The sequence below is a fragment of the Protopterus annectens genome, chromosome 9.part0 (assembly GCF_019279795.1).
Source record: "Protopterus annectens isolate FY-2018-M chromosome 9.part0, PAN1.0, whole genome shotgun sequence".
Classification (NCBI taxonomy): Eukaryota; Metazoa; Chordata; order Ceratodontiformes; family Protopteridae; genus Protopterus; species Protopterus annectens.
Window position 1 is genome coordinate 1,692,172,203 of NC_056743.1, and position 24,311 is coordinate 1,692,196,513.

Below are 24,311 nucleotides of genomic sequence, written 5' to 3' on the forward strand. Positions count from 1 at the left end.
TTCACCGGCCAAGAGCTGATAGTCTGTGAAATCCCCTAAACCCTCTAAGCCGTCGGCTCCAAGTTCGGAGTAGTCTTCGGTTCAGAGTTTACCTTCCACGTTGGTTCCGGCTGGCACCGACAATACAATCTCCCCGGCTGCTCTGTCAGAGACTCGGAGCCACAAGAGTCTAAGATCCCCCTCACTTGAATCGGTGCATTCAGCTCCACGGTCTCCGTTACTTCAGAGCGAGCGTAGTCACTGATCCTCTCACTCCTCTCGGTCCTCTAGGCTATCGGACCATGATGTGGAGAGAGTGGTCAGTAGGTTGCTGAAGTCGCAGGCACTAGCCAAGTTGTTCAGACCTCCTCAACAGGTATCGGCTCCATCCACTTCTCTCTGTTCCTCCTCCGACTCCAATGAGTTTGAAGCCAGAGTTCGTTGGGGTTTGAGTAGTGGAATAGTCTGCTCAGATAACACTATCTCCTTCGGTTCCGACGTCAGCTCTGATTCCCTCGGTGGTGCCCTCCATCGAGGGATCTGGGTGCCTGGGGCTCCCTCGTCAGCTCCGAGAGGGCGAGTGACATCGGACCCTTGTCCGACCCCGTTCTCCCTCTTGGAGCTTCGGCGCAGGTGAGCTCGGCTCCTACATCGGCCTCAGAGCTATCTCCCTCGGTGCGGAGAAAGTTTCCTATTTCTTCAGAACCGGAGCTTTCTCTGCATCGTGGCAGGGGCGCCTTCGATGTCATCCGGAGTGTGCTGGCCACTGAGTCAGCTCTACTATCAGCCCTGCCGGCTCCGTCCCCTTTAGTGCCTGTGCCAACCTCTGCTCCTCCTCCAGGCCCCAAGCGTAGGGAACCGATGCTCCAGGAACCCCATTGGGTGTTTCCTCCTCTTCTGATGCCTTCCCTGAACTCTCTCAGAGGAGCCCCCTCGGAAGAGGTGCAAGAGGAACCACATTGACTCCCCTGAGTCTGTCACTTCTGAAACAAACTTAGGTGAATCGGAAGGGTCCCCGAGATCCCCCTCTGAGGATGTCTCGTTTTCGAACATCCTGGAGTTGAAGCAGAGTGGGAACTGGAATCCTCTAGCCCCTTCTGAGGATGAGTCTGTATTTCTGGATGCCTTCGGTTCCCGACCTTCCACCTCCTGGGTGTCTCTGCCTTTTGATCCACTTATGACTGTGGTGGCTCGAAAGGCTTGGTCTGCTCCGGATACAGTGGAACCAACTCCAAGGAGACCTGGTAAATTTATTGCAGCACCCCAGGATAAACAGTTCCTTACGAAAAGTGTCACTGTTTTTGCTATGGTGGTAGCAGCCACAAAAAAAAGAGTTAGCGGAGACCTCTTTGTCTGTCCATCCCCCTAACAAGGAGTCTAGGACGATGGACAGATATGGGAAGGGAATGTTCGCTTCAGTGACCTTCTCCATGAGGTCACTGAACTACTTGTGTCATTTTACTCGCCTTCAAAGGGATCTCCTTAAAGAGCTCGGAGATACCCTCTAAGATCCAACAGCTGAGGGAGTGCAAGCTAAGGTGGCTTCCCAGCTAGCGACGCTTAATTCTGTTAACTCCTCCATGATGCTCATTTCCTATGCAGCCGATGGGACGAGTAGAGCCTCTGGTACCGGGGTGGCCCTTAGGAGGCATGCCTGGATGCGGCTTTGTAATTTTGCGGAACCCTTTCGAGCGTTCTTCAGCAACACTCCCTTTGATGGTTCCTTCCTTTTTGGATCGCAGGTGAAAGACACTTTAACTAGGTGTGAGCAAGAAGGCAAGACTGTCTCTGCCGTGGGAGTCCATTTTTCCACTCCCTCTAGACCCTGCCCCAAAGGTCAAAAGAGTGGTAAGATGTGGTTCTGTAAATCTCAGGGAGCCTTGCCTGACGCACGTGATTTTTCCTCCAGAGGCAGAGGGGGAAACAATAATAGACGCCGCCCTCGTGGCAGAGGGGGTCTGCCGAACCAGGGCAACAGGGAATCCTTCTCTGATAAGCCCTTCCAGCATCCCTGAAGGGTTGCCTGGCTGCTCATCTCTGGAGGCAGTCTGGCGAAGACTTTTGCTGTACCCAAAAGCCTGGCGAAGTTTAACACAAGACAGATGGGTATGGTCCGTTATATCCGGGGGTTACAAAATCCCCTTCCTTCAACCCCCTTGCAGTCAAGGAAGACCCTCCCAGATGTTCCACCCAATCTGAGGGAGCAAGCAGTATTAGATGTTTCAAAACTGCTAGAAAAAAGAGCCATCCAGGAAGTCCTGGCAGACCAGCACAGATCCGGAACTTACTCGAGGTTCTTTTTAGTACCAAAAAAGACAGGGGACTGGAGACTGATTCTGGATCTCAGCCGACTAAACAGGTGTGTACAAAGAACCAAGTTTCGGATGGTCACGTTACAGTCCATTCTACCCTTTCTGGGTCAGGACAATTGGATGTGCTCTCTAGATCTTCAGGACGCGTACTACCATATAAAGATGGACAGACGCTCCAGAAGATATCTTCGCTTCCGGCTGGGGGCCAGTCCTTATTAGTTCAGAGCTCTACCCTTTGGTCTCACCACAGCCCCCAGGGTGTTTACCAAATGTATGGCAGTGGTCACGGCTCACCTGAGGCGTCAAGGATTCCAGGTATTTCCGTATCTAAACGACTGGCTCCTTACTGCTACCACCAGGCATCACTCATACAAGCACGGGACTACACAATCTCAATCTGCTCACAGCTCGGCATCACAATAAATTTCGAAAAATCTGCCTTGTTGCCCTGTCAATCTATCACTTATATAGGGGCAGACTTGGACACAAGGGATATGTTTGCAAGGCTACCACCAGAAAGGGTGTCCGCAATTCTTCAACAGGTACAGGTTCTGATGCAGAGCAAAAGGATCAAAGTCAGGTACGTCCTTCAAACTCTGGGCTCCATGGCAGCAGCCATTCTCCTAATCCCACTGGCGTGCTTTCATATGAGGATTCTTCAGTGGCTTCTGTTCACGCAGTGGTCTTTCCAAGAGCTACCCATGACACACAAGATCATGATCACGGACGCAATGCAAAAGGCATCTTTCTTGGTGGATGGTCTCCCCGCTAGTTACTCAGGGCAGACCTTTCATACAACCCCCTCCGGTAGCCACAGTGATGACAGACGCCTCCCTGATAGGGTGGGGGGGGCATTATCTGGGCAGGACAGTCCAAGGCACGTCGCAACCTCACGAGTACCATCTGCATTTAAATGTCAGTGGTGTGGTACATCAACAAGCAGGGTGGAACCAGGTCCTACCCTCTGTCAAAAAGCACTTGGGCTTTGGCAGTGAGCGATTTCCTCCCAATGTTTTCTGAATGCGACGCACATCCCTGGGAGATCCAGCGTCATAGCAGACAGACTCAGCAGAGCTATTCTAATGCCTCACGAGTGGTCTCTGAATTAGGATATGGTGAATCTTGTTTTTCGCAAATGGGAACAGCCTTGCTGCGATCTCTTTGCCACCCCCTTCTACAGCAAATGCAGCAACTACTTCTCCCTTCTCCTGCTTCCGGGTCACACACCCAGGGACACTCTTGTCCATGATTGGCCCCAGGGACTTCTTTATGCCTTTCCTCCATTCCCTCCGATACCCAAACTTATACAGAAAGCAATATCGTTGGGTTGCAAAATGATCCTCATTGCTCCCTACTGGCCTCAACCGATATGGTTTCCATTCCTGCACCGTTACCTTCTCGATCAACCCTGGACTCTGGACCCAATTCCACACCTCCTGGTTCATCAATCAGGCGGGTTGCATCAATCCCTCAAAACCCTCCAGCTCACAGCTTGGTTGCTCCACTTCTAACGTTAGCCAGGCTTCCCAGCATTTGTTGGTTTTTCGAACTCTAACATTGTCTCATAAGCTATGTAAAGCTTTCTTTAGAGGGTCAACTCTTCTTAGGCCTCCAGTGAGAAATCCCCCTCCTCCTTGAGACCTTAATTTAGTCCTAACCTCCTTAATTCTGCCCCCTTTTGAACCAGCAGCTTCTTGCTCTGTCAAGTTCCTATCTTGGAAGACAGTCTTTCTGGTAGCTATTACTTCAGCCAGACGCGTCTCCGAACTTCAGGCGCTATGTGTTCGTCCTCCTTACTTGGTTTTTCATAAGGACAGGGTTGCTCTGAGAAATAATCCCTCGTTTCTCCCTAAAGTCTGCTCAGAAAGTAACTTAAACCAATCTATGGATCTTCCTGTGTTTTTCCCTAATCATACCAACAAGGCAGAATACAAACTACACCAACTGGATGTTCATAGGCAATTGCGCTTTTACCTGCACAGAACTAAAGAAGTAAGAAAATTGGACCAACTATTCCTCTCTTACGCTTGGGCAAACAAGTTCTCGGTTTCAAAGGTAACCTTGTCCAGATGGTTGTCGCACACCATTACTTTCATTTATCACTTAAGGAACAAACTGTTACCTATTAAAACCGAAAGGTCATTCTGCTAGGGCTTTGGCCACCTCTGTAGCCTTCCAGTCTAGGTTGCCTATGGATTCTATCTGTGCAGCTGCCACGTGGGCAAACCCTCATACCTTTATTTCTTATTACAAGTTGGGTGACTTTGGTTCCACTGTTCTGAAGAGTCTGTTCCACTGAGCCACTTTGGATGTTAGGTGCTAGGGACGCTGTCCCAACCAGCAAGAACGAAGACGAGATAGACAACTTAACATTAAGACGTTATGTACCTACCATAATGTTCCATGTTAGTTGTCTTCATCTCGCGTTCCTTCTTGCGTCCCACCCTCCATCCCCCTGTCCTAGTGGACCGAGAGGAGTTTTTTTCTGTTCTGTTTCACTGGCTTTGTGTTCTCTTGTGTCCTTTTTGACCCAAGAGAATATGGCAGGTATAGTCGACTGGTTCTTGACTGAATTATTATGTTATGTCTGGGATTAGCTATTTCAAACGAGATCTGGGTAGCTATCGCTAGGCATTATCGTATAAGGGGTAGCCTCGAGCCAGTAAACAGCTCTCGAGCTATTGAAGATGGCCGAGTCAGAGCAGAGGATCACCTCCGATCCCAACCAGCAAGAAGGAAGGCGAGATGAAAGTTATGGTAGGTACATAACTTCTTATTCTTGTAACAGGAATCTATATATATATATATATATATATATATATATATATATATATATATATATATAGATATATAGATATATAGATATATAGATATATATATAGATATATATATTCTGCTGAGTAGTTGTAATATACTGACAATCGATGTTAGCCTTTTACCTTTTCCAGGCATAAACATCTACTGAAGTATTTTGAAAGACATTGGGCTGTACCTCAGCTTACTGTGACTGCTGTATTTTCTGTGTTCAAAAGGATTGAAACTTGTGCTTTTTTTCTGCCTCAGATTTGGAGGTCATACATTATTTTTTCAATTTGTTTCCCTCTCTCAGGTGTGTGTGCCATAAATACCCACATTTTTGCTATGGGAGGATATGATGGGACAGAACAGTTAACGAGTGTAGAGCAGTATGATGTTGAAACAGATCAGTGGACTTTTGTGTCCCCAATGCTTCACCGGCGCAGTGCTCTTGGAGTTACAGTTTATCAAGGAATGATATATGTTCTTGGTGAGTGCATAATCGAGAAGGTAAACTAGCTTGAGAACATGTGCGAACATGTGCTTGCCTAACAAGTAAAAATATTCTTGATGAGTTGCCAGCTGTATTGTGGTTATCACAAATGCATATAATGTATTTGTGTTTCTTTAGTTATGGGGTATTTTCCATTATGTTTTGAGATGCCAGAACTTTGAGCCATTGTATTATCACATTTAAGTTCTAGAAAAAAAGGTGATCTTTTGCTTGCTTGGTAAATTCAAATGAAGCAGGGAACTGCAGTTGACCACTGCAACAATTTGAAGTGACTGATGGGAGGGGCCGTGGCATTCTTTTGCATCTGCCTATAAGCAGTTTGAAGGAAGAACATTGTGTGATGTAGCTTTTTCTTAATGCTTCCCCTGTCAAGTTTCTGCACTCTCTACACGCATACATTTTTTTTTTTTTTTTAATTTCTTGACCCACTGTGGTGCGCATTCTTAGAACTAAGTGTCATGTGGTGTACATCGCATTTGCAACAGTTTAGTTTTCTCCCTTCATTTAATCAGGTATGTGTATTACTGCTTGCTAATGAAAGAAGTGGTGCTTGTTTTCACAAGCATGTGCTATCACCTCTCACCCCCACTGCAATGAGTACATACCTACTCTGATTGTCCACCAATAGCTACATTTTTTCTGCCTATCATTGTAAATATCAAAATAAGTTTTTGAGGTTGAAGAATGTTTGACCACCACCTTCTCCATGTAATATTTGAATATTAACAGATTTACCCATAGCCTCTTTTCCACCGTGGTGTTGCTTTGCGCACATTAGTTTGAGTAGATATGTGCATGCTCTTTGCAAGTCCACCTATGAGTTGTAATATGTTGTGGATTATGCTGCATCTGAAATGAACCTTTGAAAGCTTAGGGCCATCTTTGTAATCCATATTGTGCCTTCTATATTGCTCTGCTTTTTCCTGATATATTTATAGGATATACAAGGATAATAAACCCTTTCAGTTGCTCTTAGCTGTACATCTTGCAGGGCTGTCTGGATGTAAGGGCCACAAGGCACATCATTGAAGGGGTCTTACAGGGTGGATGTCTTCATAAACTTGCCATTTGATGCACAGATTTATTTGGCGGTGGTGCTGGCTTTGCCAGTTTCTGCTCCAGAGCACCGTCCAAGGAGGCTTTAACAGTGAGATGCCGCCTTCAAGGGTCAGGTCCGTTTCTTTCTGCCTACCATTAGATTCAGAAGATATGGGTGAGGCAGCATTGATTCTCATGGCTGTTGCAGATGGCAGCAGAGAAATCAGTAACCTTACCTCAGAATATTCATCTCTTGCACAGTGTGAATGATCCCTGGTACTCCCAAACCTGCCCACGATCAATTTGACAGAGTGGATGATTTAACCCTGGCAACCTTTAGGCACATATTTAAAGAGGGCATGCTAAAAATTATGAGAGAAACTAGCAGGCCTAGTGCAAAAGTCTTGCCTATCTAAATGGCACCAAAAGGGAAAATTTCTTCCTAAAGCAGTAGTCTGATTCTGCAGTATTTACATCAGCTACCAGAAGACTAGCTTGTGCTTTAGTGATGATGCATTTCTCAGCCGTTTCTCCCCTGTCTACCCTTGAACCTCTCCCCTTCTATCAATTTCTCAAATGGTTCCTCCACCTAATCCCCTCCCCCACCAAAGAATAGTGACTTCACCATGGTACTAAGGTTTATAGTTTTATATTGGGTAAGCACGTCACTAGGACTAATAGCAGCCAGGCAAATGAGCCCCTTAATTTACTGTGTAATTTAGTCATGTTCATCCAACTTTACCTAGAAAAGTTACACACAGTGACGTAGCAGAAGTTTTATGGCCACCTTTTCCAGTGGTTGAGATTAACTTTGAAAGCAGCTAGGTTACTGTTCGACATGCAGGAGTTGGCCTCACAGATGTGGAATGCATTGAATTGGGCACCTGTCCTAGCAGCATGTCTCATTTGGTGATGTATGTAGATATCTTTGGTTATGGGAATTCGAGGAGCTGTTGGTTCTAAAGAGATGCAGGAAGACAGAGGCCAGGATGCTGCCAGCCTCAAAAAGCAAGGCAAAGGTCACCATGAAGGAATAAATGAGTGTGTACGTAGGAGGGCTGTCATTCTGCTTTAGTAGCTAAGCTGTATTTAAAATGTGTTCCTAGTTTTGGCCCCCCCCCCCCCCAATTATTTTAGTTTTGTCCAGACCTCTTATGCTAAGAGGTTGAGAGATTATGGACAGAAGGATTTCTTAAAAGGGTTAAATCAGAATGGGTTATCAGCATAGGTACCCAAAATCCTGATGATGGTGTTCTGATACAATAGGGGATGGGAACGTTTTCATTCCAATAAAAAACATGTTACATTTCTTATTTAGCTTTAAATTGTTAGCATACCAGAAGCCGGCATAGTCCAACCCTTGCTGCAGTAAGTGTGTTTGAAGGTGATATGACAGTTGCCCAGTTTGTATTACTTGGATAACCACAAGCCTCAAACTGCTTAGATTGGATTTCAGAGAAGTAAAAGCGAAAAAGTAGGGTGGGGGCAGCACTTGAGTTTGTAGGGCACCACCTGCAACATTTTTGCATTCAGGGGATGCTGCTACAACTTTCACTACATGTTTTGTCAGCCAACCAGTTTACTAAAATTAACAAAAGTCCATAGTATAGTTAACGTATCAGTAATTCCTGAACAGGGGATTCTGTCGGAGGCATTGTCAAAGTGAAGGTGGGCAATGTGAATGGAATAACCAGTGTCCATGGCTTTAGTGACTTTTTGAAAATATTTGCAAAGTTAAGGAGCAAGATCTGTCATTGTCAAAACCAAATTTGTTTGGGTTAAGTGCCCAGAATGTTGCATACATCTTTCAATGAACTCCTCTAAGTTGCATTCTGTAGCTGTCTTGTATGTAAATCTGGTGAGACTAATGGGTCTGTAATTGCCTGGATCAGTAGGACCAGTGGTAGCTTTTATTTTACCCTATTCAGGTGTACCCCTGGTGCACTTTATGGTCAGAGTATCGTATCAGGCAAATGAAAAATCAGTATTCTGATTTTCCAGCAACCCTTATTCACAGTGGAAGGAATCAGACCTAGTAGCCTAGGCATAGAAAGCAGCTTATTAAAAGCTCAGAGCTTTAGTCTTCTTGCTAACTGCTAGGTGGAGATTAAAAAAAACAGATTGAGAATCCTTTAAGGCAGTAGTAGTTGCAGTAGGAGGCACCACTGGTTTAAAGGAAGAGATGATGGATTTGAGTTCAGATTTGACTACGGCGGGGGAGACACAAGGGGTGCAGAGAGAAAATATATTTTTGATGAGTGCCCAGGATATTAGGGCCTTTAATGGGAAGACTGACGAGTTTGTTCAAGAGGGTTGTTTGTAGCAATGTGTAGGAAGTTGGTGGTAGAGGTTTGCCAGTTGATCTATGTCAGAGGTGGTTACAGAGCTACCATTTTGAGCAATCTGTCTACCTTCTAGCATTTTCTCTTAATTGTCAAACTAAGGGGAAAGAATTCTGCGCTCAACGCACTGTCCATGGAGTCTAAGGTATGAGGAAAACTGTTCAACCGCTTTGTCTTTTTCTGGTAGTAAAGAAGGTCCACTTTCCAAACAGGACTTTTTCTGAAATGGCTAGCTAGCCCAATGCATTGAGTTTTTCATTCCCTGATGGTAAAATTCTGAGGGGTCATGTCAGGCTGCGCTCAACAAATGCTACTTCAGTTGGAGTTGCCTTTACTCAGCCTATTCTGAAAGCAGTCAGTTGTTTTTGTGTACTTTTTTCCCCTTTTTCTTTCTTTCTTCAAAGATTGCGGGTTGTACATCAGGTCCAGGTTCAGGACAGGCTTTGCCACTGGATCCTGCAAGACCTCCTGAAGCCTACTACAAGGACTTGGCCAATCTCAGTGAAAATGCTAAGCTTTGGGAATTATCCAAAAGATGAGCAACATAGTACAGTTGTGTAAGGTGCTTGCCGTAACTATTGCAGTATAATTACCCTCTGGGTATCTTAGGGCTGGGGTGGATTCCAGTCCACCACCTGATATACTTTTCATCATTCTTGCTAGTCTGTTGTTTCTCTGGGGAAGTAGATTTCTTGGTGCTGAGTACCAGTGACCAAGGAGGGCAGGTTGCTTAAGGGCTTTACAGTAGTTTAGGACCATGCAGAGGCAGTGTGTGCTCTGCCTTGGGTTTCTGGGCAAGAAGAAAATCCATGTAGGTCCATGGAGATCAGTGCTGCTACACACAAAAAAAGGAACTCGAGGTAATGTGGAAGGTCATCTGCCTTTTATACTCTGAATGTGCCGTTGTCCCTGGGAGATGGATTGGCAAGGTATTGAGGGTGAGTGTAGAGCTTTGGATGTCAGGACAAATGTCACACCTGAGCTGTGGCAGAGATCACAAAAGTGATTGTAACATTAAATGTTAAGTTGTCTATCTCGTCTTCATTCTTGCTGGTTGGGTTCAGAGCCGATCCTCTGCTCTGACTCGGCCATCTTCAAAAAGCTCGAGAGCTGTTTACTGGCTCGAGGCCACCCCATATTCTATGATGCCTGGCACTAGATACCCAGATCTCATTTGCCACTTCTACTGCGAGGTTGTTTTACTGGCTCAGGTTGTGTATTTTCATTATTTTATCTGTATTTTGATAAACACTATTAGGGTTTGTTAGTGTAGATTGTTAGTCGTAGTTGCAACTTTTCTCAGTATGTCTTTGTTGTACCTATAATTTCTTTTCTGAATCCTTCCCCTTCCCTTCAAAAAACTCGTTTTAGTTAGAGAGTTTTCCCCCTCATTTTCTTCACATAGGTAGCCGTTTAAATTAGAGGCTAACCTTTTCCTTTTTAGGTAGAATATTGTTAGTATTTCTTTTGGCTGTTTTTTGGGTTTGGTAACTTTTAGTGTGCGTGATAGTTATTATATCCTATTTTTTGTGTATTGTTCTTGGAGTTCCACCTTTTTTTTTTTTTCAGGGATGTCCAAAGATACCAAGGTGTCAGGATTCAAGAAGTGTGACTCATGCTGTCAGAAGATGTCTCTGACAGATGGTCACACTTCTTGTGTCTATTGTCTGGGCTCCATGCACCTGCAGGACTCTTGTTCGGTTTGCCATGCTTTCAGCCCAAGAGTCCTGCAGGAGCGTAAAAATAAGTTAATCCTACGGGGTTTACTTAAGCAGGATTCACCGGCTAAGGCTCAGCCTGTGAAGTCCTCTAAGCCACCTAAATCTTCGGCTCCCAGTTCGGAGCCGTCGTTGGGTGAAGCTGTTCCTTCTGCCTCGGTTCCGGCCAGAACAGATGTGCCTGCCTCCCAGTCGGTCCCGACTCATACTTCGGAGCCGTCGGGGAGTCGAAAGAGATCTAGGTCTCCCTCCCTGGAGTCGATGCGCTCGGCTCCGAGGTCTCCTCTGCTCCAATCGGAGCACAGTCATCGGTCCTCCCACTCTTCTTGGTCCTCAAGGCTTTCAGATCACGACGTGGCGAGAGTGGTCAGTAGGCTGTTGAAATCGCAGACCCTAGCAAAAATGTTGTCCAGCCCCCCTCATCAGGTGTCAGCTCCGTCCATGTCTGCAGTTATTTCTCCTCCAACTCCTCCCTTGAGCTCGGAGCCGGAGTCCGTTGGGGTTCGAATCGTGGAACCGTCGGCACCAATACCTTCTCCTTCGGTTCCGTCGTCGGCTCCGATCACTTCCTTGGTACCATCCTTGGAAGGGTCTGGGTGCCGAGACTCCATCGGCTCCGAGGGGGTGAGTGGCATCGGGCCCTTGTCCGACCCCGTTCTCCCCCTCGGAGCTTTGGCGCAGGTGAGCTCGGCTCCTACATAGGCTTTGGAGCCGTCCCCCTCTGTGCGGAGAGGGATTCCAATTTCTTCGGAACCGGAGCCTTCTCGGCATCCAAGCAGGGATGCCTTCGAGGTCATGAGTGTGCTGGCCCCTGAGTCAGCCCCACGATCATCCCCATCGGCTCCTCCCACTATGGTGCCTGTGTCTGCCTCTGCTCCTCCAGACCCCAAGCGTGGGGAACAAACGCTCCAGGGCACCTCCTTGGGTGTATCTTCCTCTTCCGAGGCCTCCCCTGATCGTTCAGAGGAGCCACCTCATAAGAAGAAATGCAAGAGGAAGCATGTTGACTCCCCTGAGTCTGTCACATCAGATACCGACTTAGAGGATTTGGAAGGGTCCCCGAGATCCCCCTCTGAAGATGTCTCCTTCTCAGACATCTTTGAGATGCTTAGGCAGAGGGGGAACTGGACTACCCTAAGCCCTTCCGAGGATGAGTTGGTATTCCTGGATGCGTTTGGATCCCGACCTTCCACCTCCTGGGTGTCTCCGCCTTTCGACCCACTGATGTCTGTGGTGGCTCAGAAGGCGTGGTCAGCTCCAAACACAGTGGAACCCACCCCCAGAAGACCCTCTAAATTCATAACTGCACCACAGAATAAACAGTTTTTGACCAAAGGTGTTCCCGTTGATGCTGTGGTGGTAGCGGTGGCCACAAAGAAGGAGTTCGCTGAAACTTCATCTGTCCATGCCCCTAACAAGGAGTCCAGGACGATGGACAGATATGGGAAGCAGATGTTCTCTTCAGCAACCTTTTCCATGAGGTCTCTGAATTATTTGTGCCACTTTACCCGTCTTCAAAGGGATCTCCTTAAAGAGCTTGGAGATGCCCTCCAAGATCCATCAGCTGAGGGGGCCCAGGCTAAGGCAGCCTCCCAGCTCTTTTCTTATGCAGCCGATGGTGCGAGTAGAGCCGCGGGCACAGGCGTTGACCTAAGGAGGCACGCTTGGATGCGGCTATGTAACTTTGCGGAACCTTTCAGATCGTCTTTCACCAGCACCCGCTTTGGTTCCTCTCTTTTTGGATCACAGGTGAAGGACACCCTTACCAGGTGTGAGCAGGAAGGCAAGACTCTCTCTGCCATGGGAGTCCATTTTCCACTCCTTCCAGACCATATCCCAAGGGTCAGAAGAGTGGAAAGATGTGGTTCTGGAAATCCCAGGGAGCCTTGCTGGACACACGTGGTGAGCTCCCATCCAGGGGCAGAGGAGGGAACAATAATAGATGCTGCCCTTGTGGCAGAGGGGGTCTGCAAAACCAGGGCAGCAGAGAATCCTTCTCTGAGAAGCCCTTCCAGCATCCCTGAAGGGTTGCCCGGCTGCCCACCTCTGGAGGCAGTCGGGGGAAGATTATCGCTGTACCCAAGAGCATGGCAAGACATAACACAAGACAAATGGGTACAGTCTGTTATATCCGGAGGCTACAGAATTCCCTTTGTTTGCACTTCTTTAGTGTTAAACAAGTCCCTTCCAGATGTTCCACCCAATCTAAGGGATCAAGCAGTTCAAGAAGTTTCAGAACTGGTAAGAAAAAGGGCCATCCAGCAAGGATCCGGAATTTACTCAAGGTTCTTTTTGGTACCAAACAAGACAGGGGACTGGAGACCCATTCTGGATCTCAGCAGACTGAACAGGTCTGTACAAAGAACAAAGTTTCGGATGGTCACGCTACAGTCCATTTTACCCTTTCTGGGTCAGGACAATTGGATGTGCTCTATAGATCTTCAGGATGTGTACTATCATGTCAAAATGGACAGATGCTTCAGACGATTCCTTCGCTTCCGGCTGGGAGCCAGCCGTTATTTCAGAGCTCTGCCCTTTGGTCTCACCACAGCCCCCCAGGGTGTTCACCAAATGTATGGCAGTAGTTACCGCTCACCTGAGACGGCAAGGAATTCCAGGTGTTTCCATATCTAGATGACTGGCTCCTCACTGCTTCCACCAGGCATCACCTTCTGTGAGCGAGAGACTACACTATCGAGAGTTGCTCCACACTAGGTATCTCAATAAATTTCAAAAAGTCTGCATTGTCGCCCTGTCAGTCTATCACCTTTATAGGCGCAAATTTAAATACAAAAGACATGTCAGCTAGCCTTCCACCAGACAGGGTATTAGTGATTCGCCAACATGTACAGGTCTTATTAGCATGCAAAAGAATTCAAGCCAGGTTCGTCCTCCAAACTCTGGGTGTCATGGCAGCAGCAGTCATACTTGTTCCTCTAGCTTGTTTTCACATGAGGATTCTCCAGTGGCCTCTTTTCACCCAATGGTCCTTTCAGCAGCTTCCCATGTCTCACATGATTATGATCACAGAAGCATGCAAAAAGCACCTTGCGTGGTGGATGGTCTCCACATCAGTGCCCCGGGGCAGACCATTTGTACTCCCCCCCCCCCCTCCAGTTGCTACGGTGACCACGGACACCTCCCTGATCAGGGGGGGGGCATTATCAGGGAAGGACAGTCCAAGGCACCTGGTGACATCACGAGTACCATCTGCATATAAACGTCTTGGAGATGAGGGCCGTGCTTTTAATGTTGCAAGCTCTTCAGGCCTCTCTTCCTACTGGGACCATTGCAATTCAAACGGACAATATGTCAGTAGTGTGGTACATGAACAAGCAGGGCGGAACCAAGTCCTACCCCCTATGTCGAGAAGCACTCAGACACTGGCAGTGGGCGATTTCTTCCCAATGGTTTCTGATCGCAACGCACATCCCTGGGAGGTCCAACGTCATAGTAGACATGCTGAGCAGAGCAATTCTCATTCCTCACGAGTGGTCTCTGAATGAAGTAGTTGCGGACCACATATTCCGCAAATGGGGCCAACCTTGCTGCGACCTTTTTGCCACCACCTTCAACAGCAAGTGCAGCAGTTTCTTCTCTCTCCTTCCACTTCCTGGACATTCTCCCAGAGACGCTCTAGTCAACGATTGGCCTCAGGGACTTCTTTATGCATTCCCTCCGTTTCCCCCTAATTCCCAAACTAATACAGAAAGCTACGGTATTGGGCCTGCAAAATGATCCTCATTGCTCCTTATTGGCCTCGACAAATATGGTTCCTGTTCCTGCATCCTCATCTTCTTGAGCAGCCTTGGACTCTGGACCTAGTTCCAGACCTTCTGATCCATCAGTCGGGCGGGCTGCACCAATCCCTGCAATCTGTCCAGCTCCCTACTTGGTTGCTCCACTTCCAACTTTAGCCAGGCTTCCTGATATCTCCCCCTCTGTGTGCAAAATTATTTTATCATCGCACAAATCTACAACTAGAAAAACTTATGCTAGTAAGTGGAAATGTTTTTCTTCCTGGGTAGAGGCTAAGAGTGTAGACCCCTTTTCAGCCCCTGTACACCGCATTTTGGAATTTCTTGCGGAACTCTTTCATACTAGGTCCGCTTCCACTACAATTAAGAGTTCAGTTAGCTGCAATTTCAGATTTTCACATTGGCCTGTCGGAAAATAATATCATGTCTCATAAGCTATGTAAAGCCTTTCTCAAAGGGACCACTCTGCTCAGGCCTCCTCCACCTCCGTGGGATCTAAATTTGTTTTTAGCTTCTCTGATTTTGCCCCTCTTCGAACCTGCAGCATCTTGTTCCTTGAAGTTTTTATTTTGGAAAACCCTCTTTCTGGTAGCTATTACTTCAGCCAGAAGCGTTTTGGAACTTCAGGCTCCTTGTACCCGTCCTCCGTACCTAGTGTTCCACAATGACAGGGTTGCTCTCAGGACTAATCCTTCCTTCCTTCCTAAGGTCTCTTCAGAGAATAACTTGAATCAGTCCATAGACCTTCCTGTGTTTTTTCCCAACCACTCCAACAGGGCGGAATATAAATTGCATCAGTTAGATGTTCACAGACAACTACGCTTTTATTTGCATAGAACTAAGGACATCAGGAAATCGGACCAACTTTTCCTTTCTTATGCTGAGGGTAAACAAGGTCTTCCAGTCTCAAAAGTAACCTTGTCCAGGTGGTTGACTTCTATCATCACATTTATCTATCAACTGAGGAATAAAGAATTGCCTATTAAACCAAAAGGTCACTCCACCAGAGCTTTAGCCACTTCTGTGGCCTTTCAGGCTAGGTTGCCTATGGAATCTATTTGTGCTGCGGCTATGTGGGCCAACCCACATACTTTCATTTCGCATTATAAGTTGGATGTGGTTTCCAGGAGCAGAGCTGATTTTGGTTCCACTGTTCTGAAGAGTGTGTTCTGAAGAGTGTGTTCCGATGAGCCACCCAGGATTTTAGGTGCTAGGGACGCTGTCCCGACCAGCAAGAATGAAGGGCGAGATACAACTTAACATAGTTATGTACCTACCATAACGTTCCATGTTAGTTGTCTTCTCGCCTTCTTTCTTGCGTCCCACCCTCCATCCCCCTATCCTTGTAGACTGAGAAGAGTTCCTTATGGTTTTTCACTGGCTGAGTCTTCTCTGGCTATTCTTTTCTGCCTAGTAGCCTCTCTGGTATGTTTTATACATTCCAGGTTAGGATCCTTTCCTTATGTCTGCAGTTAGACTTACCAAACGAGATCTGGGTATCTAGCGCCAGGCATCATGGGATATGGGGTGGCCTCGAGCCACTAAACAGCTCTCGAGCTTTTGAAGATGGCCGAGTCTGCTCCGAACCCAACCAGCAAGAAAGAAGGTGAGAAGAAGACTAACATGGAACGTTATGGTAGGTACATAACTTCTTTTTCGACTTTAACATCTACTAGAAGTTCCTTGTACAGCTTTACTTTTTGACATTTGTTTTATTGATTCAAATTGCTTTTGTTCACTTGGGGTAGTCTGATGGGTCTTTTAGTGGAGGCCTGTCATAGTAAGAGTAAGGTTATTCTGTAATCTTGCAAGGTGTTAATGTATCTAACAGTTTATCCATTATTGGTATATATTCTTAGGGTTAAACCCCCCCTTTCTGGTGTTGCCTGCCCCTCAGTGATGTGGTTTAAGCATAGACTTTCAAATAGAATTGGATCAGATGTTGCCTTTAGAGATAAGCAGAGTTGAGCACAGAGTAACCTATAAAAAAACAAAATACAATGACAGAAGTGTGAGTGAGAAGTTTTTTTTTTTTTGTTCTATTTTCTAGTAAGGAATTCTTTTCAGTTTCATTTAGGTAGCTTGTTTGAAGGCTGCAAAACGGAGTATTATATTCAAAAAGGTCAGCTCAGTGAGGCTTAAAGTAGTACAGTCTTATCCCTGGGTATGCCACTTAAAATTAGAGGGGCTAAAGAACTTTGATACACATTGGTCAACATTTAAACTGTATACCATTGTCCCTAGATTTTCAGTGATGTAATTTTTCATGATTTGGCACCATACCTCTCAACTGTACAGATTTTCACAGATTGTCCAGATTTTTGCCTCATATCTTTGGTCTATTTCTCATAAAATTGTGGTTTTCTGGCAAATCATTGAGGGCTCTTGAGTCATAAAATGACACATTTAAGTTTGACTTCATACACTTCAGAAAATGTTTATGCAAAACCTGTTATTTTAACAGTATTTAAAAATTGTGCTTATTTTTGGGCCTTTTTCTCCCCCATTATATATGGATTGTCCAGATTTCTTGCTGTAAAAGGTTGAGAGGTATGATATGGCCATTTGTTTTGCAGCAAGTCCTTATGATGCTGCAGTTACCGACGTTAAAGATGAAATCATTACTACTACATTATATTGTTTGTAGACCATCCTGGAGAACTCTTCCATCTTTTGTTGAACTAATAGTGTTATAAATACATAGACTGCTATGTACATTCATCATGTCAGTTACTGTTACTACTAGGATATCTCTACAGAAATCCCAGCATCTGGCCTGACTTCCAGAGCTCGCCTCCCTTTTCCTCCAGGTCAGTCAGATGTGCACACTTATGGATGTCAGGATATTTCTTGTATAAAGCTGATATCCCCATGCTGTTTTTGATATTTCTTGATGCAGCGTGTAGCATACGCATCACCATTTTACTCAAGTATGGTGTGATTTGGCCTATCCCAGAGTTCCATCAGATAAATACCTTTTGGGGAAAATTTTTTCATACCGCTAGTTTTATCTTGTTTTCAGTACAGTCATTAACAGGATCAGATGCCTGTTTGGACATAGAGCATTTCCACCTGTAAAAAAGAAAGCATGTGATCCTGCTGTAAACTAGTCCCACACAGATGCTCATAGCTTGCCTTTTTGAGTTGTAGGGTCTAGTTTGGCTTGATGCCAGAACCTCTTTGGAGAAGAGAACTTTCTCAACAGAATATTTGACTGGAAGAGACTGAAAGCCTTGACTCCAGCAGTTTATCATTCTCTGGCATCCTTTTAATGTATTTACTAGCAGTTCTTCAACCTCTGATATCCCTTTAATGTACTGGGACCTCCCATAAGTGTGACTTCTCTGACTAGGTCAAGGCAGTGGGTCCCAGTGAGCTACTATAGCCTCTATCCCCTGACCAGATTTTCAGTCTTTGCTGTCTGTAGCTGAAGTGCATTTTGTCTCAGAGGGGACTTTGGGTGTACCCGCTATTCTGATTTGGGAGAATATCAAGGGTATGCAGTCTAACTCCATCTTCCATCCTTTAATTTAGAAGCTCAAACATAGTGTACTTCTCCCCAGAGCTCTGCAGTTTTCTGGACTTTAGGCAGTGAGCTGGTTCATTCCCATTCCTTCAGTCTATTCCCCAGGAATGGATCTCCTTGGCTAAAGGATTCTTGAAGGGCCATCAGCCAAGTTCAGATCAACCGTCAGTGTCTAGAGTCCCTGTGCCAAGAGAAAGAGAACCTTCTGCAGAGGGATGCCTTCTTAGTGAATGAGAGAGAAGAATTGGACTACTCTTTCCCAATGTCTCCCACCTAGAGTATGACAACTACTTCTAGTGTCTACCCCCCCCTCCCCAGTATTGACAGACTGCCGTTGACAATATGTCCTTTGCTTTGCACGTAGAGGAAATCTGATTTGGAAATGTTGTTTGAGTGAAAGAGCACTTAAAGTAGTAGGCAGAAAAGGTGTTTTGATTTACTGGACTGGATACCTGCAAGCCTGTGGCATTTCTTCTAGTCATGGGAGCTGTAGTGGATGCATCCTCGGCACCTTGAAAAGAACTGGACATGCAGTCCCCTGCTCTTTAGGTGCCTCTCTAGTTCTTTATAGTCCAGTAGTCTCACATGTTCCCCTACAGTAACTCTGACACCAGTAGCCGTGTCTGCTGATCCAAAGAAGGGGTCAACACTTTTGCTTGCTCATGGTACTGTTTTTAGTGTTAAGGAAAGCAGAATACTGGACTGATTTAGAAAGAAAGTGTTTCTGGCTTTCAGCCTTGCCTTCAGAACCAGTAACAGAGTGACAGCAGTGTCTAAACACACTAACTTTTTGGGTGCAATGCTGTGCAAAGGCAGAGGTTATGGTGTCAATGATCAGAAGAAAGGCTGAGGCTACTATTCCCAATCCATTCTTATTCAACTGTCAGTAATTTAGTAGCTCTTTTGATGCCCTTATCCCACTTGTTTAGTAAAAATGGTTGCCACCAAATCTTTTTTTTTTTTCCATAAAGCTTCGTTGTCCTTTACAGTAATAGCATCCCCTCCAAGTCCACTTTCATGACTTGTAGACCTGCCTTTGATTATGTTCCACAAAGCTTCTTTCACACAACAAAGCCCTTATAACAATTTCATAACTCTTTTTTTTCTTTTTTTTAAAGCTTGTATCACTGGCTTTGGGGAGGGAGAACAAACTAGGTCTGGAAAAATGGGTCTATTGGCAGTAGTTTTGTTTCTGAACATGACTCAAATTTAGTTTGAGTATACATTTTCAAGTTCTAATCCTGTCAAACCAGACTGGCTCCACTGGTGGAAATAAACCCATTTGAAGGTCTTTAATGTCATTATTCAGAGTTCTTGAGGGTAGATTTGAGTATTTTAAAAGGCATTTTTACATTCCATTATTTCCCCAAAGAAAATTCCTCTGAGCTAACTGGGAGAAGTTCCTCTGGACCATTTCTGTCAATGCAAATGTACCTGCATTTCCCTGTTTCTGATCCACTTTTAGTATCCGTTGGTTGTTGCTCTGAGTTGTATTTCTAGCTGTCCCCAAACTGAATCTTGCGACTACTCATTTGTTCCTTTGTATGTCTGAATGGCTTCAGATTTATTTTGGCAAATCTCTGAGATTTACCTGGAACCTGATTTGCTGACGTGATTGATCAAAAAAAAGAGGATCTCCCATTGGCTGGACTTCAGGCTCATCTTGAACTTCTGATGTGTTTATTTACAGATATTTTATATTTTTATGTTTATAATCATTTTTTTAGAAAGGCTTCGTTTGATTCTTTCTGTTTAGCCACCATCTTTTCATCGGTTTCCACTTGAGACTCTGCAAGATTTGTTGTCTACACTTTAGTGTCAGTTTTGACATACTTTTCACTATTCCTAGTTTGATGATCAGGATCCAGAATCTCCATGCTAAGCAGGTAATTTTCCAGAAGTGAAACAGCAGCAAACATGTTTGTCCTGAGGGTGCCCTGAAGGTCATATAGCCATCCCATGTTGAAGTAAATAGGAGTAATGAAGCTGAAAAAGCACAGGGGGTTACATTGGAGCACTGCAATGTGTTTGACATAGACTTAGTGATGACAGAATAGCTGGAGGGTATTCAGCACCAATAATGAGGTTTATCAGGGGGTTGGGGATGTAACCATGTTTCAGTTGAAAAAAAAATGCAACATGAAAACTGTATTGGAAGGGGATACAGATAATAGGTCAACTCCGTTTAACGGGGATGACATTAAATGTACTTTTATTTGTGCGGGTGATGGTCCAGGGACATACTGTGCAAATGTGGCTAAGGGCATATAGTCTGGTCTGCAATTTATATTGGTAAAGTAGAAAGCTAAAGGATCGAATTTGTGAACGTCCATAAAGTTAGGAACAAAGACACACACAATGCGTTTTATAAACACCTCAGTAGTTTGCTCTGATTTTAAAATATTTGTGTTCAGTGTGCTTGATCATGCCATAATGCATGTGAGGGATGGGATGGAGATTTGAGATGATTTGGAGTACAAATGGCAAACTCTTAGATGCAGTGATGGAGATGGTTTAAATTCAACAGTAAATTTTAGTTTTTGAAGCAGTTAAGGGGTTTTTGAGTCATGATTTTCATTATATGACCTCTGTTGTCAGATTTTACTATTTAAATATGATAATTACCTTTCAGGCCAGTGAAGCCTCAGTCCTTTGTGGCTAGTAGATGATGCAATTGTTTACTATATTTTGACATTTTTTGTTGATGATGCAATTGTTTACTATATTTTGACATTTTTTGTTAGTGAGTTTGCTTCCCTTCTATTTAGCGGAGCTGTCTCATTCCTGGTACACTGTTTCTGCCATTCCTGCTTTATTTATTCTAGGATAAAATCTTACATGTTGCAGATGGACTGACTTGTAAACAAGGTAACCCTGATAAACCCCATCCTAAAGACACTGCAGTTTGCTGCCCAGATGATTTAACTTTCCAGCATTTAAGACATTAGTCCACTGCAAACATGTTGTACATGCTTATGGAGGCTAGGAGGCTTAACTCAAGGAAATTCCATTTAGCCAAATCGAAGAGGCTTCCATTGAGGTGTTTCAGGAAGGTATTTAAATGAGCTTTGCATTTTGAACCTGGCATATAACTTTGTAAAGGTAAATCATTTAGCTCAGTTTGCATTTTTGCAGAACCCCCTTCCCCAGCAAAACTTCAATCGAGTCCTTCATTTGCGAACATGCAGCCATCCAGAAAGCTATTGCTCCGTTTTTAATTTCTCCAAATCTTGTATTTCTAATACCATGACAGAAATGGACCCCATTCCTAAGTCAAAGTACAGTTAAATTTCATGAAATAAGTATTGTTTCAATCTTTGTCAGCCAGAAGTGCTTTTTTGCAGCACCTGCAATGTGCTAGACCCTTTGCTCCTACTACTATTGGAACTGTTTGGTAACTATCTTCCACATTGCTCCCATTTCTGCCTGCAAACTTGACATTTTGACTTTGTCTCTGTATGCAAAGCACCATAGTTGCTCCTCCATGAGTTATAAACTTTCGTGAAAAGACACCGCCCTTGTTTTTGAAATTTATTCAATTTTATCTCCCTCTCCCCCTTTGTCCCCCATAACTCCTCCTCCGATGCGACCCTTGGTTTTGGAGTCTTTGGATCTGAGAAGTCTCTGGGTCAGCGCCGACTGTTCTTGGTACCTCGACTCCGGATGTTGCCTTGAGTGTCTCTGATCGACCAGTTCGGATCTGAACTCTGGGAGCCATAGCCTTGGCATCAGATCTGAGGCATTCTGTCGACTCCGAGTTTGTCGGACTGTAGTCTCCTCCTTGGCTCTTGTGGGCTCTGCTTAGACTCCCTTGCCGGATCCGAGGGGAGTGGCTGCTTTGCTTGTTTCCCAGGATGTCTGCTCTCCTTCAGCATTCGACGTGGTGGAGAGGGTCCTCTCGAGTGGGTCGAGACCCCTGACCATTTCCTCCTCAGATTCTGCCCCGACTCCCTCGGTTCTGGGTACGGCTCTGACTCTTCTGTCATCTCAGCGGATAGCCTGTGCTTACTATGCCTCAGGGGGTTCCCACTCAGGAACAGCAGGAAGTTTGCTAGTCCTCCCCAGAGTGTCTCACTGAGGAGGTGTTTCGCAAACAAATGTGCAAAAGGAAGCACCTTGACTCTCCAGTGTACTCTCACGGATGAAACTGACTTTGAGGAAGGGGAAGTTTCCCCCAAATCTCCCCGCCCCCCCGAGGATGTCTCTCTTGGAGACATCATGGAACACCTGCACCAAAGAGGTGGGTGGTCTGCCCAAAAAAACAAGTCCCAGATGAGTCAGTGTTCCTGGAGGCATTCTGCACGGGCCCATGTACCTCCTGGGTGCTCTCCCCCGTGGATCCACTTGTGGACCTGATCACCAGGGCATGGAAGGAACCGGACACTGTGGAACGTATTCCAAGAAGACCAGATAAAGTACACAGCCTCCAACCGGACAAGCCTAGTTTGGAGTAAGGGGTCCCCAGTTGACACTATGGTGGTGGCCACCGCCACCAAGAAGGAGCTTGCGCAGGAGAGTTCCACTGCCCATCCTCCTGACTGAGTCGAGGACTGTGGATTGTTTGGGGAAGCAGGTTTATCCTTCAACTTTTTCCATAAGGGCACAACTATATGGCGCATGTCATCCAATTTACAGCATGACCTGGTCAAGTAAGTCACTGAATTGCCCCTAGACTCTGTCGGCAGAGGGCAAGAAATTGTTCTCTGCACGCATGGCCACTCTAAAAGCTGTCGTGAATATGTCTCCTTTCCCATGCCACGGAAGAAGCCGCTACGGCTGCTGGGTCTGGTGTTGCTATGAGGCGGCACGCCTGGCTTTGGCTATGCCAGTTCTCGAAACCCTTCAGGATGTCCTTTACCAATGTCCCCCCTACTATGGTTCTTCCCTGTTCGGGAAGTCTGTTTGCGAGACCCTGATCCAGGAAGATGCTGTCTGGCATCTGAATCTGCTTCTTCACCCCTCAAAAGCCCTTGTCGAGGAACCAGCGAGGGGCAAGATGTCGTTCCAGAAATCTCAGTTCTCCTGGAACACTCGGGACTCATCTTCCCCCAGAGGCAGAGGGGGGGTATGATGGACGTCGACCAAGAAGCAGAGGAGGTCCAAGGAACGTTGGGTCTTGAGAACCATTCTTAGACCGCACAGCTGCCCTGAGGGTCTGCCCGACTGCTCATCTCTGGAGGCAGTCGGGGGGACGTCTTGCCTTGCATCCAATGGATTGGGAGTCCTTAACAGACTGTTGGGTGTTACAGATCATATCTAGAGGCTGTAACATCCCATTTATGGATACACCTTCCTCACCAAAACACCTCCCAGATGTTCCACCCGCACAAAGGGGGGGGGGGGTAGCAGCACTAGAAATACAACAGTTGCTAAGAAAGCGAGTCACCCAACCCGGCCCCCAGACTACTCCGGATCGGGCTTCTATTCCAGGTTCTTTTTGGTACCAAAGAAAATGGGGGACCTAAGAGCAGTTCTGGATCTTTCCACCTTGAACCTGTTTGAACCCAAGGAAAATTCCGGATGGTCACCCTACAGTCTATTCTGCCCAGTCTGCAGACAGAGGATTGGATGTGCTCGATAGACCTCAAGGACACGCGTACTATCACATCAAAATGAACAGGTGCTTCTGCAGGGTTCTCTGCTTCCAGCTGGGGGCCATTCACCATCCGTTCAGAGCCCTACTCTTTGGTCTCACCACAGCCCCCAGGGTGTTTACCAAAGTAATGGTAGTGGTAGCGGCTCTCCTGATGCTTCAGGGGATTCAGGTCTGTCCCTACCTGGACGATTTGCTCCTTGCTGCCCCTACCAAACATCTACTTTGCAGAGCCAGGGACTACTTCCTTGTGCTATCACACAGTCTGGGCATCACCATCAACCTCAGCAAATTGTCTCCGACTCCACTACAGAGTCTAGACATCATCGGAGCCGAGCTGGATACAGTTCAAATGTTAAACTGAGCAAGGATAACAAACAAAACAAACAAATAAAATGACTGCTCCGATGCACGAATAAAATACACCACAAAGTTTTATTCCAAATAGATGTGAAGTGCTTTTCGTCTACCTTAACAAATGGGTAGACTTCATCAGACAAATCAGCTGTGCAATACAAGTGTGTTAAATACTTCTTTTAAAAACAAGATTGACATGCCAACCAGCCTATAGCAACATCAAGATGTATATAGTTAACCAAACAGACAAGCTAATTGGTTAAGGTAGTCTCAGGACACTCCGCTATTAATACCCTAACAATTCATTAACATTTACATATAAAATAAAGGAGTATATAACAATAAATAATAAAAATCTATACCACTATACAAATACTA

General features: G+C 45.6%; 1 protein-coding gene across 1 annotated transcript in view; it reads left to right on the top strand.

The window, feature by feature from the left end:
- KEAP1 (kelch like ECH associated protein 1) overlaps positions 1-24,311 on the top strand; it is a gene marked incomplete in the record, with an annotated part of 750,841 nt that overhangs the window by 636,328 nt on the left and 90,202 nt on the right. Inside the window, 1 exon segment of the mRNA XM_044084561.1 lies at positions 5,401-5,577. Within this exon segment, the coding sequence (XP_043940496.1) occupies positions 5,401-5,577 (177 nt within the window).